The sequence below is a fragment of the Hydra vulgaris genome, chromosome 06, assembly GCF_038396675.1.
Source record: "Hydra vulgaris chromosome 06, alternate assembly HydraT2T_AEP".
Lineage (NCBI taxonomy): Eukaryota > Metazoa > Cnidaria > Hydrozoa > Anthoathecata > Hydridae > Hydra > Hydra vulgaris.
Window position 1 is genome coordinate 5,310,001 of NC_088925.1, and position 20,148 is coordinate 5,330,148.

The 20,148-nt window shown below is 28.2% G+C and overlaps 1 protein-coding gene across 2 annotated transcripts in view; it reads right to left on the bottom strand.

The window, feature by feature from the left end:
• LOC100200964 (cyclin-Y-like protein 1-B) overlaps positions 1-911 on the bottom strand; it is a 35,866-nt gene extending 34,955 nt beyond the window's left edge. The window contains exons 1-4 of one of the 2 annotated variants that reach the window (XM_065799047.1): positions 753-911; positions 347-415; positions 86-268; positions 1-5 (exon numbers count right to left, since the gene is read on the bottom strand). The exon at positions 1-5 is cut by the window's left edge and continues 64 nt beyond it. In XM_065799047.1, coding sequence (XP_065655119.1) covers positions 1-5; positions 86-218 — 138 coding nt within the window. In that variant the 5' untranslated portion in view covers positions 219-268; positions 347-415; positions 753-911. The remainder of the gene's footprint in view (positions 6-85; positions 269-346; positions 416-752) is intronic. The other variant, XM_065799048.1, reaches the window with a different exon arrangement.
• Positions 912-20,148: the final 19,237 nt, after the last annotated feature.

A 20,148-nucleotide genomic window follows, 5' to 3' on the forward strand; every position in this document is an offset into this window, starting at 1 on the left:
AAGCTCTAAAATTGAACTGTTCAACATTAAAGTATTTAACTTAAAAATAACAACATTTTTAAAAAAAATTTTTCCATAAATTTACCAATTTCTCTCTCACTTATATGTGGTAACTCAACAACTTCCACATTTTTTCCATGTAAAGGATGCTGCTCAGCTAAAGTACCTGTTTTTTCGTTTAAATCAGTAGAAGTGTCTGTACAACAAATATTTCCCATGACTTATCTTTTAACTCTCTTATACATTTTGCAATTATTTATAATAGTTTCTAAACAAAAAACATTATAAGTATATTTTCTGCATACCAAATAAATAAATAAAATGTAAGAAAGTATATACAACATACATGTTTAATGTATGTTTAAAGCTCAAATTGTCAAATCATAACTTCAGGCACATCCTTGAGATACCTAAACTAAAAATAAAAATTTTTTTACAATCTTATTTTAATTTTATATTAAATTCATACAAAGATTTTATTTACTTGTTTTTAAATTTAAAAACTTTTAACTCACTACAACAACTTCAATAAATATTTATTTAAAAAAATCAATTTTCAGAAATTATTTCTAGGAGATCAAAAATAATTTTTATTCTTTTAAGGGTTTGATAATATAAAACTAATATTATGAAAATTTAAAAATATGAAAAAATGTTGATAAAACATGTAACATGTCGATAAATCATAGAACTCTCGATTATGCGCTATAATACCTATAATTCTATGTTATAAGATTTGATTAACCTATTACCTATTTGATAAACGCTTTTCAACTACTTTTTTTTTTTTAATTTTATTTTTTCTTTACTTAATTTTTACGACTTTATTTATACGACAGTTATTCCATTTTGAATGTATTTAGATTTGAATGTATTATTTGTGAACATATTATTTTTATGTTACCGAGTGCTTTGATATCTATATGACCGGGCTGTTTTGTTTATCCGAAAAAGTTCACACAAGAAAAATAATAAGGTATTAATTTGAAAAAAATGCGTATTTATTAAGTGAATAGATTAAAGTTATTTTGAGATCAATGATCGATTTAATAAAAGCATGAAAGCACTAAATTTGTAAAATTGTTTTGTTTCAATAACATTTTTGAAGTACTTGATTTTTAAATAAGGCATAAAAACATAAAGCACAGCGTGTATATATATATATATATATATATATATATATATATATATATATATATATATATATATATATATATATATATATATATATATATATATATATATATACATACAATTTAATGAAAATAATTATTATTTTTGTATTAAATATCGCTGAACATAAACACTCTATATTTGAACTTGATTATATATGATAAAATACAGGGGCGGATTAGGCCACCGGGACATTTCCCGGTGGGCCGTCAGCAATACAACATTTTAAAATTTTATAATATTTTAAAACGTATTTTCTTTAATTTTTTTAATAAATTTTCTAGAATAGCAATAAAAAATTGTGAGTTGAAATTTACTTTAAATTTTGCTTTATTCAACTTTGTTTTCACTATAGATTATTGTTTAAATAAAACGAGTTAAATAAAAACGCGTTAAATAATTTATTATACATATCTTATATAGAATTTTTAATTTAATGTAACGCTTCTTTTATAATTTATTATTTCAATAAACATTTTCTAAATCAAAACAATATTATAAATATAATATAAAATATCTAACAAAAAAAGTAATTAGGTATTTATATAAATATTGGTTTTTTATTAATATGGTATTTTACTATTTAAAAATTAAAAGTAATCTATTTATATTTTATATAGTATGTATAATATTAACAAGAAATCTCTACACAGTTTATAAAAATAAATATGAATGATTTATTATTAATGAAGATGTAGGTTTATTTTAATAAATATGTAGGTTTAATAATAATGTAGGTAATAATAATGTAGGTTTAATAAAATGTAGGTTTATTTAAAAAAATATTAAAATTAGTATATTCTAAAATTTTAAGTTATATTCTTTAAAAATAATCAGATTAACAAACTTTACACAAATAACAATACAGTCGCAGGTCTTCCATTCATAACACTTATTTAAAAATAATCATAGTAGTTAAAAGGCTAATACAAATGTTTATTTTTTTATTTTTTTACAGGTGTGATGTCTAAGCGAAAAAGTGGACATGAAAAGTTACGTGAGAAAAACATAAAGCTTCTGCGAGAAGATGCTAAAACAACTAAAAATCTACTATCCATGTTTTCTAAACTGAATTCAAATACCCTGCAACACCATGCTGATGCTGAGCCTGTTGATGAAGTTCAATCTCACGTTGCTAAAGAGACCCAAACAAACCTTGATGATGAAGATGGCGTTCATACTGACACTAATGAAATGACCCAACCAATCCTCATTCTAAACATCACAGCTTCTTCAAGCATGGTTGAACCTACTGGTGATAACGAAAAAACTACTACCCGAGTGAATGATTGGTTTAATAAGCTTCACCTGAATGAACTGACAACTTTCTATAAATATCACCCACATCAGCCTGAAACACGTCACTTTAATTCAAAAATGGTATATTATCGTCCTGAAGATGGTATGCAGCGTATGTTTCTTTCATTTTCAGAAGAAGAAGAGTGCTTGGTTTGCAGTGTGTGTTTGGCACATGGTAATGAGAAGCAGAAACCAAGTTCGTTTGTAACAGGTTTTAACAGTTGGACTCATATTCATCAACGTATTGTGGAACACGAATCGTCAAAGAGACACCAAGAATGTGTCGAGGCTTATCTACATTTCTCTGCTAATCGAACCATTCTAGATATGGTACAAGGTCAGCAATATAATCTACGAAAACAGCAAGTTTTACATTGTAGATTGATCGTGGACAGAGTAGTGCCAATTGTCAAAGTGATTGGTAAACGTGGTATGCTATATCGAGGTAAAGCTGGTTGCGAAGCCGTCAATGTTTTGGCTAACGACAGAGTGGATCATGGAACATTTCTTGAAATCGTGATTCTTGTTGCGAAGTACGATGAAATTCTAAAAGCGCATTTGAAGGAAATTATCGACAAAGGTATGCTGAATGATAAACAGGATAAGAGGAATAGAGCTAACAGAAATACTTTCATTTCCAAATCCACTGTAAACCAAATTATATTAGGAATCGCTAAATTAATGAAAAGTGCCATTGCTGAAGAAGTACAACAAGCGGGAATATTCTCAGTGCAACTTGACACAACTCAAGATGTAACACAAGCGGATAAATGTGCGATAGTCCTGCGATTCGTTACCAACAAAATTGAGGAGCGACTTATTGGTGTTGTCGATTCACATTCTGGAAAAGGCAGTGATCTGTGCAAATTGATGTCAAATGTTTTGGAACAAAATGGCATTGATATTACTAAATGTGTGTCAGATAGTACTGATGGCGCGTCTAATATGGCCAGGGCATACAATGGATTTACTACATTCTTAGAAAAAGCGTCTCCTGGACACATTCACACATGGTGTTATGCGCATGTTTTAAATCTGGTCGTATGTGACGCCACCAGCAGTAATGAAGCTTCAATGACACTTTTTGGTATACTTCAAAAGGCTGCTATGTTTTTTCGTGAGTCCTACTTGAGAATGGACCTTTGGACTGATCACATGAAAGAAAAAAATGGCCAAAACATTCACAAACGACTAAGTGTTATCGGTGCTACTAGATAGGGGTCCAAACACGATGCCCTTCAAAAGTTTTTTGGTACGTTTCGCGACGGTGAAGGAGCATTATACACAGACGTCGTTCAAGTACTGGAAATAGCAGCCTCTTCCACTAAATTAAGTGTTGATGCACGCTATGATGCGCAGTGTCTATTAAGGTCCTTATTGAAGTATAAGACTGTACTGACAGGATTTGTATATCTAAGAATAATGGAGTCAACCACACCACTGTCCAAATACCTACAGACGTCTGGATTGAATTTCATAAAGGCGTTTGAGATGGTTAAAGTAACTATTTCAGAAATTCAGACTCAATCACGCAATTTTGATCAAGTTAAGGTGGCTGCAGACCATTTCATTAATGTGTCCACAACCATTCTTGACGAGAAAGAATGTGATTGTGTTATACAGACAGATTTGCCAATGGTACGCAAAAGAATAAAAAAAGTAATGGCAGGAGAGTTAGCAAATGATGATCCACTTACAGATCCTTTAAAAAAGTTTGAAGTAGAGGTCCACAATGGTATTCTAGACACAGTGTTAAGAAGTCTGTCGACTCGGTTTGCATCGCACGGTGAACTGTACTCTGATATAAGTTGTTTTGACCCCAACGGATTTTCTGAGTTATTGGAATGTAATATTCCAAAAAAAGCCCTTCAGAAAATCTCATGTCATATTTCGGCAACAGGTGTGTAAACTTACTTATAAATATAATTGATTGGTTTCTTGTTAAATTTTATTAGTAATTGCTTAAGTATTTTTGTTTTCCAAATTGGTAAACTTCATTAAATTTTTAATTAGCATTAGATAAGGTTATCTCTTTTGTTCTTTATTTTGAATATTTATAAGATTATCTTTATCTTTTTATATTTTAGGCGAAGAAGCGCAGCTGTTGCTTGAGCTGTTGGACTTTGCAAAAGAGTGGCCAGTTTTAAAAAAAACATTGGAAGAGAGTTACGATTGTTCTGATCAAATCACGATTGATAAGGATGAGGTTGAAAATGAAGATGACGCCACCAACCATAAATGCGGCCCTCTAAAGAAGTGTCGCTCGTGCATTTACTGTTGCTACCATGTGCTTCGAAAATATAATCTTTACGGCAAGAGCTACTGCATGCTGCACAGGGCTTACAAATTCATGCTCACAATTTCAATTACCCAAGTGGCTTGTGAGAGGAGTTTCAGCAAGTTGAAATGTGTCAAAACAAGATTGCGAAGTCAGTTGACAGAAGATCATTTGGACTCTCTGTTGATGATGTGCATTGTAAAGGACATATTGAGTAACATAACCAACGATGAAATTATTGATGAACTTGCTAAATCGAGTGGTGAATTAAAAAAGTTACTGTTTTTATGATTTTTAGTTTTTGTGATTTAAATATGAATTTATAATACAAATATAACACATGTACTTAAATGACATCTATATTGATTTTAAACAAGTGTATACAAGTCCTTATTGTTCAATAGTGTTACAAAAGTATTTAAAAGTGAGGGGTTACATGCGAATACGATTTAAAAAAAATGGTCACTTTGTGGGCCTTTTTCATGATAGCATTTCCCGGGCCTTTTCAAAAGCCTAATCCGCCCCTGATAAAATAAAAGTACAAATACAATTTAAAATGAATGGAATTATATATTTCATCAATAAAATGTTAATTATAAAGACTTGTCAGATCACACTAATTTCACTTTGTGGGCTTTCTTTTTTGCGAAACTAGAGATGACATTTTCTCACGATAAAGTCTTGATCGTTTTCAAATAAAATCACCATAAGGTCAGTAAGGCGTCCTTCAGTCATTGTTGATCGCTATTTGAATTTGATGAGAGCAAGCTTACTGAAAGAGCGCTCTCCTTCAGCCACAGGAATCGGGTATTAAAAATGCAAAGCAAAATGCAGATCGAATGAAATATTGACTGAAGACCTTTCTGGTAGATTCTGTTGAGCAACTTGATCGAAGAAAGAGATTCTATTTGTCCAAAAATATTTGATCGCTTCAAAACATCTAGATGACGGATTTCTTCAATCAACTCCTCTTCTTTTACATCATTTACGTAGAGATTTGCCAGGACTTTGCGTTTTTCTTTATGGCTAAGTTTTTCTTCATTGCTAGAAGGAGATAAAGATCACCATATGAACGAAAAAATATTCGTCGTCTTTTGAGCTGTATCCATTCTGTATCTCATCTGCTGGAGCAGCATTTTAAAAGCAACATTAAATACGTTCACCTCAAAACCCTTTGATTCGTCTTTATGAAAGTGGGGTGTGTTTATCAAATCTCCATGAAGTGTTTTCTTTTTCCTTGTCCTCTTCTTAACAAAATCATTTTGAAACCCAATCGAAGCCGACCCAGATGCAACCAGTTTCGCTTCTTGGAGGATTTGGGGCCAAAAAAAACGTAGTTGGTCAACATAATTGATTAGAGTCTTTAAAAAATTTATCTCGTTATCCAAAGAAATGCTTGCTGATTGAAGAAGGAGGCAGACATCGTTGACTCATAGGGGAGCCTTGAACTAGAAAGAAGTTAAGGCAATGAATTCAAATGATTGAATCCACTTTTTGAGTGCCATAACTAAAGTCAGTTGATAAACTTTTAAAACAAGTTCTTCAAGAAGTTTCAAGGACTTCAGTATTTTTTTTAGTCGTTTCGATAATGACCGGACAGCCTTTATGCGCGCACTCCATCTTGTTTGGGACGTTTGGTGAAGAGACTGCTCAGTTGCCTCAGTCATAATTTGATGTTTTAAAACAAGCCTTTTTTTGGGATAAATGTTACGTAATTCGAACTTTAACTACATTTAAATTGGAGCCATTGCAATCAGTCCTTCATCGCAGAAAAAATTGAAATTAAGAAATTTTCATTTAACATAAATTTCAATTTCATTTCATGTTATAAAATTTTAAAAATCTTACAAAACATCTTACAAAAAAAAATATATATTTTTTTTGACTTAAATTTTTTGAATAAATTTATGCAAAAAATCTTCCTTTTTTTTGCCGTTTGATAATTTGCCTGTTTGAAAGTTTGCCGTTTGATAAATTTACAATTAGCACATACTGTAAATTTAGGCCGGAGTAAAAAGAAGACGTAAACATTCTTATCACCGAGCCCCATTTACAAACTTTCTGTGTTTATATAAAGCAAGTCCGTTTTAAAATACATATAAATTTTGCAAAATGCAAAAAATGTCTTTAAAAGAATGTGAAACAGTATATTTCTACTGATTTAAAATAAAAGTAATATAAACATACATTTATATTAATGCATACAGATTTTCTATATTAACATTTAATAAGATATATTCATTTAGTGAACAACAACGTTTTTTTTTAATGTTTTTTTTTGAATTAAATTTAGAATAATAAATATTTGAAGTCTGTTGTAATAAATTTTAATTGCAATAACAGTCTCTTAGATGCTGCTTTAGATTTCTCTAAGAAGTAGTGCTCTTTATGATTATTAAAAACTTTATTAAAATCTTTTATTGAAGGTCGCATGTGCCCGCTTTGTCTGTTTTCCTAGGTAAATGCACCCATTGCCCCCCCTCTCTGGGCGGCCCTGTCCTTTAATGAAATATTTAACTACAAAAAATCGTTATAATGCCAAATAAATTTTGTTTGATAACGTCAAACAAAATTTATTTGGCATTTAATTGTTCAGTTCAGCTTTTAACAGTTCAGCTTTTAATTGTCTTATTAATGTATATAATAGTATATATGACTTCTTTTAGTTACTTTTTATTGTCGTTCTTTATGACAATCTGAAAATTTTAAAAAAAGTACGTAGTAAAGAACCCTTCTTATGCCAGTCTGAAAAATAAATGCATAAAATGTCGTTAAATTTTATGCATTCACGTATTTATACCCTATTTAAAATTCAAATAACTCAAGAATTGTCAATGAAACTATGGCTATGATTAAAAGTCAATGAAACTATGGCTAAATGATTAAAAAGTGTTTTAAACTTTGTATTTGCATTTTCTTTTTAGTGGCATGAAATGTACGCTTTTTTTATATACAAAGCAGTACTTTTTATTCCTCGATCTTGTGAAATGATTACATGAATAATCTTGAATAAGTCCACAACAAATGACCGAGTTTACCCCTTACATTATGTCTTATTTCCAACACAAGAATAATTTTAAAATGCTAATAAATTAGATAAATAAGTTGGTTGTTTATAACAAAATATGTTTTTTTTTAAATATGTCCTCAGTTTGAAATCAGTCTTACTGCTCCTGGTTATTTGGATCTTCGCGTAAAACAAGAGTTTACTTCGATTAATCAAAATTATAGAATAACTGAAAATCCACTTTCAAGTGCTTTATTTACTGTCAAATTTTCACAGGTCTTATATATTAAAAAAAAGTTGACATTTGGAATGTCTGCGCAAACTAATGTTAAATCGTTTCCTTGTAAAATAATTTAAAAAGTTTAATTTTTTGGAAATTGTTTTTGCATTTTTTGTTGTTTTTGTTTTCTAAACAGCGTTTGCAAAACCTTATCTTAGAGTGAGGCACAGTGTGTATCAATAATCAATCAATAATTAAGTAATCAATGGTAAAAACCCTTAATTTTAACAGATCAAAAGGCAACCATTACTTTTCTCCGACAAAAGCGTGCATTAAGTTAAAAGTTGATATTTTTTTAATAACTGTTTTATAATAACATGAAGAAAGTGGGTAATTTTAAAGGAAGGCTATCAACCTTACTTTGTGGAACAACATAAGTTTAGTTTTCTCTATATTTAATGATTTAATGAAAGTTTATTATTTTTAATCCGCTCATTAGTTTTTAATGATTCTTCATTTTTTAATAAATCTTCTAAATATTTTAAACAGATTTTTTATTGTTTGAGTATAAAAGATTTAGATATTTTGTATAACAAAATTTTCTCATTCAAATATTATTGATAATGGTTGTATAGTTTGCATTGTTTAACAATTTTCCATCTTATTGAAGATATAATGTTTTTCTCGTTTAATTACCCTACTTCCTTAGATTACTCCATATCATTTCTATGCCTAGTTGTTTTAAAAGGTTTCAAATAGTTTGTTTTCTGTGTTGTTTGATTTAATGACAGCATGATAAACAATGTTATTAGACAGACAATGGACATTCGGATTTGTCAATGCAATTGCTGGTTTTTTCTTGAATACTTGCCTCCTATAAAATGTGTTTATTGTGAGAATTTATAATGGATTTCATGTTCAGCATGCAGGAATAGACAATTGTACCGAGATTTTTTAAAGCTTCTTGATAAGGAGGAAGACTTCTTTAAAAAATGGTTTCACTTAAAGATGCGATTGACAATCTTAGTTCGATAGACCTAGGAATACTTTTTAGTAAACTCGGTGAGTGATTTGAATCTGTATTTATGTAACTATGTATATTATCCGATTTGCGGTTAGGTTGAAAAGGACTGTCGTTAAGATTTAGTGTTAGATCGAGATTGCTAACTATTTTTAAACTACAGTTGATAGAGATAAGCAGATAGCTATTTTTAAAAATTTCTACAAAGTGTTTTTCTTCTTTTCCATTTCCTGACCATTTTTATTCCTAAACATAGCTAAACCATCTCGATATATATAAAAATCGTTTATACATACATATATATATATATATATATATATATATATATATATATATATATATATATATATATATATATATATATATATATATATATATATATATATTAAGAAATAAGATAAATGTTTACAAAAATATTAAAATAAAATCATCTTATTTAATAGGTAATACCATAAATAAATTAGATAAAATAAGCAAACAAACAAACAAAAAAACAAGGGCAAAAAAAGAAAGACAAAAAAAGAACTAAAAAGTTAAAAAAAAAAACATTGCGATTTATGTCAGTAATTGTTTAATTTAGTCTTTGAACTTAAAGGGTCATTGAATTTAAAATTAACTTAAATCAATTACATTGTTTTTTAGTTGATGTAGTGTTTTAAATGATTTCATTTTATTGATCTATTTTAAAAGAAACAATATAAATCTACATCTATGTGTAATAAACACCGCGTTGATTTAATTTTTAAATGATTAAGTGAAATATTCTTCTCAGCAACAATTTTTGGAAAACTTTTCCTCAAAAATGGCTTGCAATTTTGAATTGAATAAGAACTCAGTTTTGAATAAGATTTTGGTACAATAAAGTTGTTTTTTTGGTGTATTTCTTCAAAATAAGTTTTAAAGTTTTTTTGAGACAGTCCACATTTTGTTTTATACATGAACTGTAAAACTAGATGAATGTTAAGTTTGAGAATATTTAAGGCGCAAAGTCTCCGTAAAAGAGGTTCACAAGAAACAGCTTTACCAGCTCCGAATACAATTCTAACTGCATGTTTTAGCTTGCTGCACAGTTTTCTTAACTTAGTGTGATTAGTACTTGCCCATACTATACTGCCGTAAGTTAAGTATCTATGTATAAAAGAAAAATAAAGACCTAAAATATAAAAATGGCTTTGCTCGATAGATCACGCCAATGTTTTTTTTCAATGGAGTTTATATGCTGTTTCCATGATAGATTTTCATAAAAAATCTATCATGGAAACACTTACTTCTAAAAAATTAACGGAAGTTTGCCTTTTAATGTCAGTTTTATTAATTTGGAGATTATGTAAAATAAGTGGTATTTTCTTTTGATTTCCTTGGTTTGCGGAAAAGAAAATATTTTGTTTTTTGAACATTTAAAGACAGTTGGTTGCATATAAACTATTTATTTACTTTATTTAGTTCTTAATTGACTACTTTAAAAAGTGTTTCAATATTTTGATGAGAATAAAAAAGCTTAGAGTCATCAGCAAATAAAATGTAATTTAATAAGATGTTGAAGATAAATCCTTAATGTATAGTAAGAAAAGTGAAGATCCTAATATAGAACCCTTTGTAACTCCACAAGTTATAGAATTTTTGATTGTTTCTATATTATCACATTTTACGTATTAATTTCTATTTGATAAGTAATTTTCAAACCAGTGTAAATTTGAATCCTTTATTTTGTAATGTTCCGTTTTTTTAATTAGAATAGAATGATTTACGGTGTCAAAAGCTTTGGACAGATCAATGAAAACTCCTAATGTGAAACAGTCTTCTTTAAAGGCATTATATATAGGGTTAATTAACTCTACTATTGTGTGATCAGTTGAATTTTTTTTTTGTTGAAACCAAATTGCTTACTGTATAACATATCATTTTCAATTAAATAATTATAGTCTGTTGTACATTAAACGATCAAGCAATTTAGAAAAACACGATAAGACGGAAATAGGTCTTTAGTTTGAGGGGCCTGACTCATCTCCAGTCTTAAAAATTGGATTCGTGCAACTTTTAAATCATATAAGAACCAGTTCCCAATCAATGCAGTTGATTAAAAGTTTGCAAAATTGTTGTTTTGAGTTTTCATTTATCTGTCGTATAAATTTTTTGCGTTATGAGGAAGTTTAATTAGGTATTATGCTGTTTGTAATAAAAAAAAAAAGATCAGCCAAATCAGTTTTTATTATACCTTTACTTAAGCAGTTATTAAAAAAATTATTAGCAGTTTTGTTATTGAGTAGAGTAGAATAACTTTTTGTGGTTCTTGCTGGTTTGGTTATTGTTGGAACAAGATTATCTTGCAAAAGTCCTCGAGGAGCTCCCCCAGCCAACATTGACAAACGGGTACCGTTTTTTTTTTTCTGGGTTTACGGAACGGGATTTTGACGGGTAAATGCTTTGGTTTCTGGACGGGTCCTATATCGTAAAAAAATCAAGCAAATTTGCTTGATTGGGTTTTATCTGGTTTTTATCTGGGCTGAGGGATCTGATAAAAATCTGGAGATTTGACAGGTTTCCCAATAAGGTTCCCAAAAGGTTTAAACTGATAATAAAAAAAATCATTACAAAACTTACTCGATGGTTGCCATTTATAATTCGTATTATGCGTGAAATAAATTTAAAAATTTAACTTTTAGGCATTATATTTTTTGTATTCATTATTTTTACATTTTAATTAAAGATAAAAAATTTTTTTCGATGTATTTTTTTACTACAAAACTCCATTAAAAAGTTATTGTTTTAGAATTTTATTTATTTATTACCATTATAAAAGAATTTCTTTTATTTATTTTAAATAAATTTACGAAGTGTAACATATATGTTTAACATATGTTCCAGTAACTATTAAACAGTAGTAACTATATTTTATTCAAGCAAAATGACTGATGTTAACAAAGTTTACCCGCTGTCAGATAAAAATATCTAGCGTTTACAAGTAAATGTAAAAATAGCTTTATTGTTATGCGTCAACTGCATTTTCACTCACTGACGAGTCCGCATTTTTTTTTGTGGAGGCCAAAACTTCACAACGCTTTTTGAAGCAATTCTTTTGATCGTACAGCCCTGAAATTTTACAAATAATCTTTTGCCGACTAACAATAGCTATATTTGTTACATTTGATTCAATAAGTATTTTAGATTTACGATGCCCCACCTCCCCGTTGGTTAGATCTGGAACTCCGAAAAAAATATCGGAAACCGAGAGGGCATCAAAAAGTGTTAAGTATCAATATAAATTTAATTGAAAATTTTACAAATATTCCACTTGTTAATTTCAGACAAATAAAAATGCGTCCAAAAAAGAACAAATACATCAACCGAGAAGAAGACCCAACCAACATTTAAATTAATAATAAAAAAAAATATGCTCCAAATATTTTTGTTAATTATTATAAACAGAATTCAAAATAAATTTTTATTGAATATTAATCATAATCAATAAGTATAATAATAATTCAATTTTATCAAGACTAAAAAGTAGAAAATAAAATAAATAAAAAAAACGTTTTAAAAATAGCTTTCTATTCAATCGACTAAAAAGTAGAAAATAACTTTTTTCTGTTTCTGGTACTCGTGGAAATCATGTACTTAGTAATAATCACTTTTGTAAAGCCAATACTGGAAGACATTGAAAGCAATTCATGTACGTATGTAAACAAACAAACTCATCGAAGTAAAGGAATAGAAAGTTTGGCGCCTTTACCTTTATGTACATTTAAAACGAATTTGATTTTGAAAGCATCTGACTTAAAAGGCGCCAAACTTTCTATTCCTTTACTTCGATGAGTTTGTTTGTTTACATACGCACATGAATTGCCTTCAATGTCTTCCAGTATTGGCTTTACAAAAGTGATTATTACTAAGTACATGATTTCCACGAGTACCAGAAACAGAAAAAAGTTATTTTCTACTTTTTAGTCGATTGAATAGAAAGCTATTTTTAAAAAGTTTTATTTATTTATTTTATTTAAATCATTGATATTTTTTGGCTTTGATTTGAAAATTGTACGCTTGTAATATCAACAATAATTTCATAATCGCCCATAATTAATAGGAAAGTTAAGATGCTTATATTTGGGACCATAACGAAATTGTATTCATAAAACATTTTACATAATAAAAAACGTATATGCCGAAATAATAAAGTTGGGTTGTCTCATTTTAGCCAATTAAGTAACTTTCTTTTGAAAGCACCAGATGGTTGCGTGTTTCAATAAAGCCCGTCAAGCATCGAGAGTTTTCTTTTGATTTCTACGCTATGACGTGTTAACAAGTTTCTGTAAGTTTAATATAAAAATTGAATAGTCTTTTTTTGAGTTAAATAAAATTAACGGAATTAAGATTAGTGATAATCGAAGCATTTGATTTTTAAATTTAAGACAAAGCTTACAGAATAAAATTACTTACTAGCATTCTATGACCTATGTTTTTATACGATAGTAATCAGGATAAAACTTTTAACCATTATTAACGTTATATGTATATATATACGCGGATTTTTTTCTTAGAATGTCTGTTAAAAATAAGTTTTTGTGTTTGTATATATATATGCAGAGGCGATTCTACGAATAAAATGAGAGGAGGAGGGGAGGTGGGTGGAGGTGAATCCTTAAAAAGTACCGAATGGGTTTCATTATATATATAAAAAAAAGGTCCTCAAAATTTTCCTGACCGAATTGTATTAAATACCTGACTAGCCAACTAAACTTGTAAAAAAAACCAACTATAACTTGAAAATCAGCTTCTTTGGGGGGTGTTTCCCCCCTTTCCCCCACACCTTGTTATATCGCCTCTGTATATATATAATAGAAAGACTGAATTACCAGAATATTATTTTTTTCGCAGGAGAGCACCAAAACATGTTAAAATTTATTTGTTAATACAATTTATTATTAATTTATTTGTTAATTTCCTACGTAAAAAAAGAGTATCATCCTCACTCTTTTTATATATTTTTTATGTTTGTATATATTTTTATTTATATATTTATACATATTTTTACATTTACATATTTTATGTACATATTTTTTAATGTATATACAGTGGGCAAAATAATTGTCCGTACATTAATGAAAAATAAGGTTTTTTGAAAAAAGCTCTAAAACTTTAAATGATAGAAAAAAAAGAAATTAAACCAATAGATAGCGCACAAGAAAACAAATAAAAACGATACACCATTTTTAATTTTCTCCCGACGATTTAAATTATAATTAACTTATTTAAAAGTTTTAAAAATTTTAAAAGCAAAAAATTGTCCGTACATTTGATTTAAAAGGTAAAATTTTGTTTATAAATGATTTTTATATTACTATCTTGTACTTTTAGGTTAAATAATACTATAATAAATAAAAATATACCTTTTCTTAACTACGTGGCTATGATGGAAGGAAAAAGAAAAGAATATAGTACTGACTTACGTAAACGAGTAATATTTGATAGGGAAAATGGATTATCAATTAGAAAAGTTGCAAAAGTTACCACCAAGCTCTATTCAATATATATGGGAAAAGTATTTAAAAACAAAATCAGTGGCAAATAATGGTGTACGAGGCAGAAAAAGATCAACAACGCCAAGAGTTGACAGGTGCATAGTCGGGAAAATTGAGCAGAATAGAAGAAAAAATGCCGTAGAAGTATCAAAAGAGCTGGAGAATGAATTAAATATTAAATTATCGCCACAAACAATTAGGAACAGACTGCATGAAGCCAATATTTTTGCACGAACGCCTCGGAAAAAACCATTCATCAGCATAGTGAACAAGAGAAAACGGTTGCAGTGAGCAAAGGAACATGTTCTGAAGGATGATACATTCTGGAATATGATTATTTGGTCAGACGAGAGTAAACTAATTTATATGGAGCTGATGGTGGTGCAAAAGTTTATAGAAGAGTCGAAGAAGAATATAATGTGAAGTGTTTAAAGGCAACATTTAAAATATTTGGTGGAAATGTTATGGTTTGGGGCTGCATGAGTGCGTCCGGTGTTGGAAAAATTGAATTTATTGATGAGAAAATGGATCAACACTTATATAGATCCATATTAGAACGGAATTTGGTGGCTTCGGCAGGAAAATTAGGACTTGGAACGGAATTTATATTTCAACATGACAACGATCCAAAGCACAAAGCTGGATCTGTAACCAGATATCTTGCTGCAAATGGCATTAACGTGTTGGATTGGGTTGCACAATCGCCCGATTTGAACTCTATAGAACATTTATGGTCGGTGGTGGAAAAAAGAATGAAAGATCGAGCTCCAAAAAATAAAAACGAGCTCAAAGAATTGATTTTAGATGTTTGGTCATCAATTAATCAAGAAGTTACGTCTAAACTCGTCTCATCAATGAAAAATCGTTGTAGAGCAGTTATTGAAGCTGATGATGGTCCAACAAGATATTAATTTAATTTTAACTAATTTTAATTTAAAAATTAACATAGTGTACGGACAATTTTTTTGTATATATATATATATATATATATATATATATATATATATATATATATATATATATATATATATATATATATATATATATATATATATCAGGGATCTTTTTCCGGACATTTGCGTAATTCCCGATATTTTTCTTATTTTCTAGTTTTTCCGGATGTCCAAAACGTTTTCCATACGCACAAGTTTAGATATATATTTTTGTAATATATTTCTTTTTTAGGCTTTTTCACTCACCACTAATACAAAAATTTTTTCAGGATATTTAACCCAAACAATTTTCCGGATTTTTAAAATATGACCTGGATGATCTATATATATATATATGCCACAAGGCTCAATACTAGGCCCATTGCTGTTCCTGATATACATCAATGATCTCTACAAAGCCTCAAACTTAATGACAATTATGTTTGCGGATGACACTAATCTTTTTTTAACCAGCAATGATCTAACAACATTATTTAGAAATATGAATACTGAGCTTATTAAAATCTCTGAATGGTTCAAATCAAACAAATTATCAATCAATATAGAAAAAACTAAATGGATGCTTTTTTACCCAAATTCAAAAAAAAAATTAATTCCAAGTATTACGCCACTTATTTTTGTTGACAATATTAAAATAAAGCGAACAAAAATTACAAAATTTTTAGGCATTTATATCGATGAAAATCTTAAATGGAAACACCACGTTAACAACCTAAATAACCAAATTGCTAGAACTATAGGAATATTATATAAATCAAGAAGTTTCTTAAATAAACATACTTTAACTCAATTATATTATTCCTTTATTCACTGCCATATTAACTACGCTAACATTGCTTGGGGTAGTGTGAACAAAAGTATACTAGAACCTCTTCATCGTCAACAGAAACACATTGCACGCCTTATAAACTTTAAAGACCGTTTTACTCATGCCAGGCCTCTCTTACTTGAAATGAATATTTTAAATATATATCAGCTAAACGTTTATAATATTTTATGTTTTATGTATAAATGTAAAACCAACGATTCCCCTTCTTCCTTTCATAACCTATACTCAATAAAAGAAAAAAACAAGTACAATCTACGAAATGATAATTCTATTCGACTACAATTTTCGCATACAAATTTTGGTAAATCTTGTGTTTCTTTCCGAGGAGCATTTCTTTGGAATAAAATAGTTTTGAAACATTTTGACTTTTCTCATGAATGGACTTATACCTCTTATAAAAGGAAACTTAAGAAAATCATTTTGTCTATTGATAATATACTTTTATACTTTTAATAGGAAATTTATTTGAAAATTTCTATTTTTTATTTAAATTATGTTTTTCTTCTAATATTGTTAAACACAGTTTTTTTTATTTATTTTAAAATATGTAACACGTAAATTTGTAACGAGTTTGCAGCGGTTCTCGACGACAAGACCTTAAGGTCTTCTACGAGCCTCCGCATTCTTTTTTTTTATTATTATTTATAGTAAAAATCCTCACTTGTAATTGTTTATATTATTATATCTTAACTTGTAATTTTTAAAAAAAAAAAAAAAAAAAAAAAAAAAAATATATATATATATATATATATATATATATATATATATATATATATATATATATATATATATATATATATATATAATTCTAAAATGTATTATACAAAACAGAGTGGTCAATGTTTTTAAAAGATCAGAGCAATAATAAATTATCAGAAAATTTTTAACAAAAAATTTTCATTTAACACTGTGTTTCATCCATAAAGGGTCATTAGAAATGCAATATATACAAGGCCATATCTTCTGATGAATCTTTATTGATGTGATTTCTGATGAGTCTTTATTGATGAAACACAGTGTTAAAACTTAATACTAAATTTCATCAATAAAGACTAATAAGAAGTCTCATCAATAAAGACTCATCAGAAGATACGCCCCATATACAGAAGACTCGTCAGAAGATACGATATATATATAAATTAGAAGAAAATCACTTTACAAAAAATTTTCATTTCACTTAAATGAAAATTTTTTGTTAAGTGGTTTTCTGCTGTTTACTTATATACATATATATATATATATATATATATATATATATATATATATATATATATATATATATATATATATATATATATATATATATATATATATATATATGTATATATATAAATATAAATATATATATATAAATATATATATATATATATATATATATATATATATTTATATATATATATATATATATATATATATATATATATATATATATATATATATATATATATATATATGTATATGTATATATATAAATATAAATATATATATATAAATATATATATATATTTATATATATATATATATATATATATATATATATATATATATATATATATATATATATATATATATATATATATATACACATTTATGTTATATATTATGTATTTTAATACAAATTTTTTGAAAAAAGGTTTTAATTAACATATCTTGAAAATAGTACTTGAAAATAGTAACAAAAAATGCACATGCATGGTTTGTTCTTTCTTTAATTAATTAAAAACATTTTAAAAATTGTACGCTAATTCACTAAATGAATTAACTTTAACGTTAAACATCATTGTGGAAAGTCAGCAATCACGCACACGTTTATTCGGAAGCTCTACAATGTACGTCGGATCAGTGTTTGTTGACTATTTGACTATGTACTTGGATCTAAAATCTCACTTCAGAGCACATCATTCTATAGGTACCCGCAGGATTTTTTGATGTTTTAGATAGGACACTTCCACACATTGTGCAAACTCCAAACTTAAGTATGTTCATACCTATGCCAAATGAAGAGGCCTTGCAAAAATTTGGGATGGCAGAGGCCTGGGAACAAAGAAGTCCTAAATCGCTTGCCCCTCCTTCTCCCAAACCTAAATTTTACACAAAAATACGTATTAGCGTATTTTATAACAAATGTATTCTTGGTTGGAATGTACTGAACAATTCTACTAGATAGGTTTAGACATCACAATCTCGTTAGGATTTTTGTTTCAATCTAATTTTCTTGATCCGACGTCGCTAAGTTAGTTTGTTGTGGTTTTCATTATACAGTCTTCACTAACGCTCTTTTGGTCATTTTGTCCCCAATATAGTTTTTTAATGTTACATTTTTCAGTGTTTGTAAGCTGTTAGTAAAAAATCGCATTCATTCTCTCATCTGTTTATTTCCTTACTATTCTCTGCCTAATGATTTAATATTTGTATATTTTTTTTTATCTTTGGCTAATCATTTTTTAACTACTCTTATTTTTTAATTATACCGAGTCTGTTTTGTGTGATAGCTATTGTTTCAACTTATCAGGCAAGATTTATATTTCTCATACTATTGGAGTTACCACATTTTCTACCATATTTTCTACTAACTATTTTCGTACTAACCACAAACCATCTTAACTTAGTTTCGACCTTTATGAGTGGTATTTACTGGGTGTGTATTTATGTATTTTATTACTGTGTATGTATATATGCATTTTATTTATTTTTATGCACAGCAAAAAATATAACGCTAACATAACGGTTGCATTACGGTAAATGAAAAGTTTGGCGTTATGTTTTCCGTTATATTAGTAATTAATCTGCCTAAAGTGTTATGTTGGCCAAAGTTATTTGTATATAAATGTAAGGCGTTATGATTAACCGTTTATTTTACCGTTATGTTGGTTGGAAATATGTCATCACCTTATAATATGACATCATAAAAGTATTTGTAAAAAAAGCGCGAGTTGAAAGAATCTTTGAAAATTGTTAAATTGTCGCACGAGGATTTTCTATAAGAATCAAGATAAGGTTGATTATTTGTAGCGAATTTCTATGACTTATAAATCGTATATATATATATATATATATATATATATATATATATATATATATATATATATATATATATATATATATATATATATATATATATATATATATATATATATCAGGGACGTGGTGGCACCTGAAAAGTAAGTACGAATTTTCAGAAGAAGGGCCCGGTGAAATACTTTTAACGAGAGACAAATATGCGATCAAGGCAAATTATCTTTATACCTAGAAAAGTTTTTTATGGATACAAAATATTGCGTAACTTATTTGTATCAGCATAGTTTTTTATTATGTCTAAGTGCGTCAAATTCCACATTTTCTCATGTTCCACTTACAAGAGAACACAATCCCCAACATGCTCTAATGTCAACCGAATTGCTAGACGAGTTTTAACAAGTTTCAGTTTGCTGAAAACTCTCTCATACTCTGCTAAATTTATTGGAATTTTACTGAATATCTTGTATAAAACTGCAACTGAAAGGAATACAGCACCTTACATAATCTTCAGCATAAAATTGTAAATGATGAGGAAAGAAGGCAAAGTTTTGTTATCCTTCTCAGCAGCCTTTCCTGTTATCTCCACAAAATCAACCATTTCAGTTGCGAATTTATTTAAACTGATACAAATTTTGAATTTTTCAAGCACAGATTGAATTTTTTCTTGTAAATTAGAGTTATGAAAACTATGACTAATATCTTCAATCATATTCTTCAATAAAAAGATGTCTATGCTTTCTAAAATTCCCGCTGAGAAGAAAATTTGTCAATAAAAATTGCAGTTGCTGAATCCTCTACAGTATAAAACACTTCTGCTAGCCACTGATCTTTAGC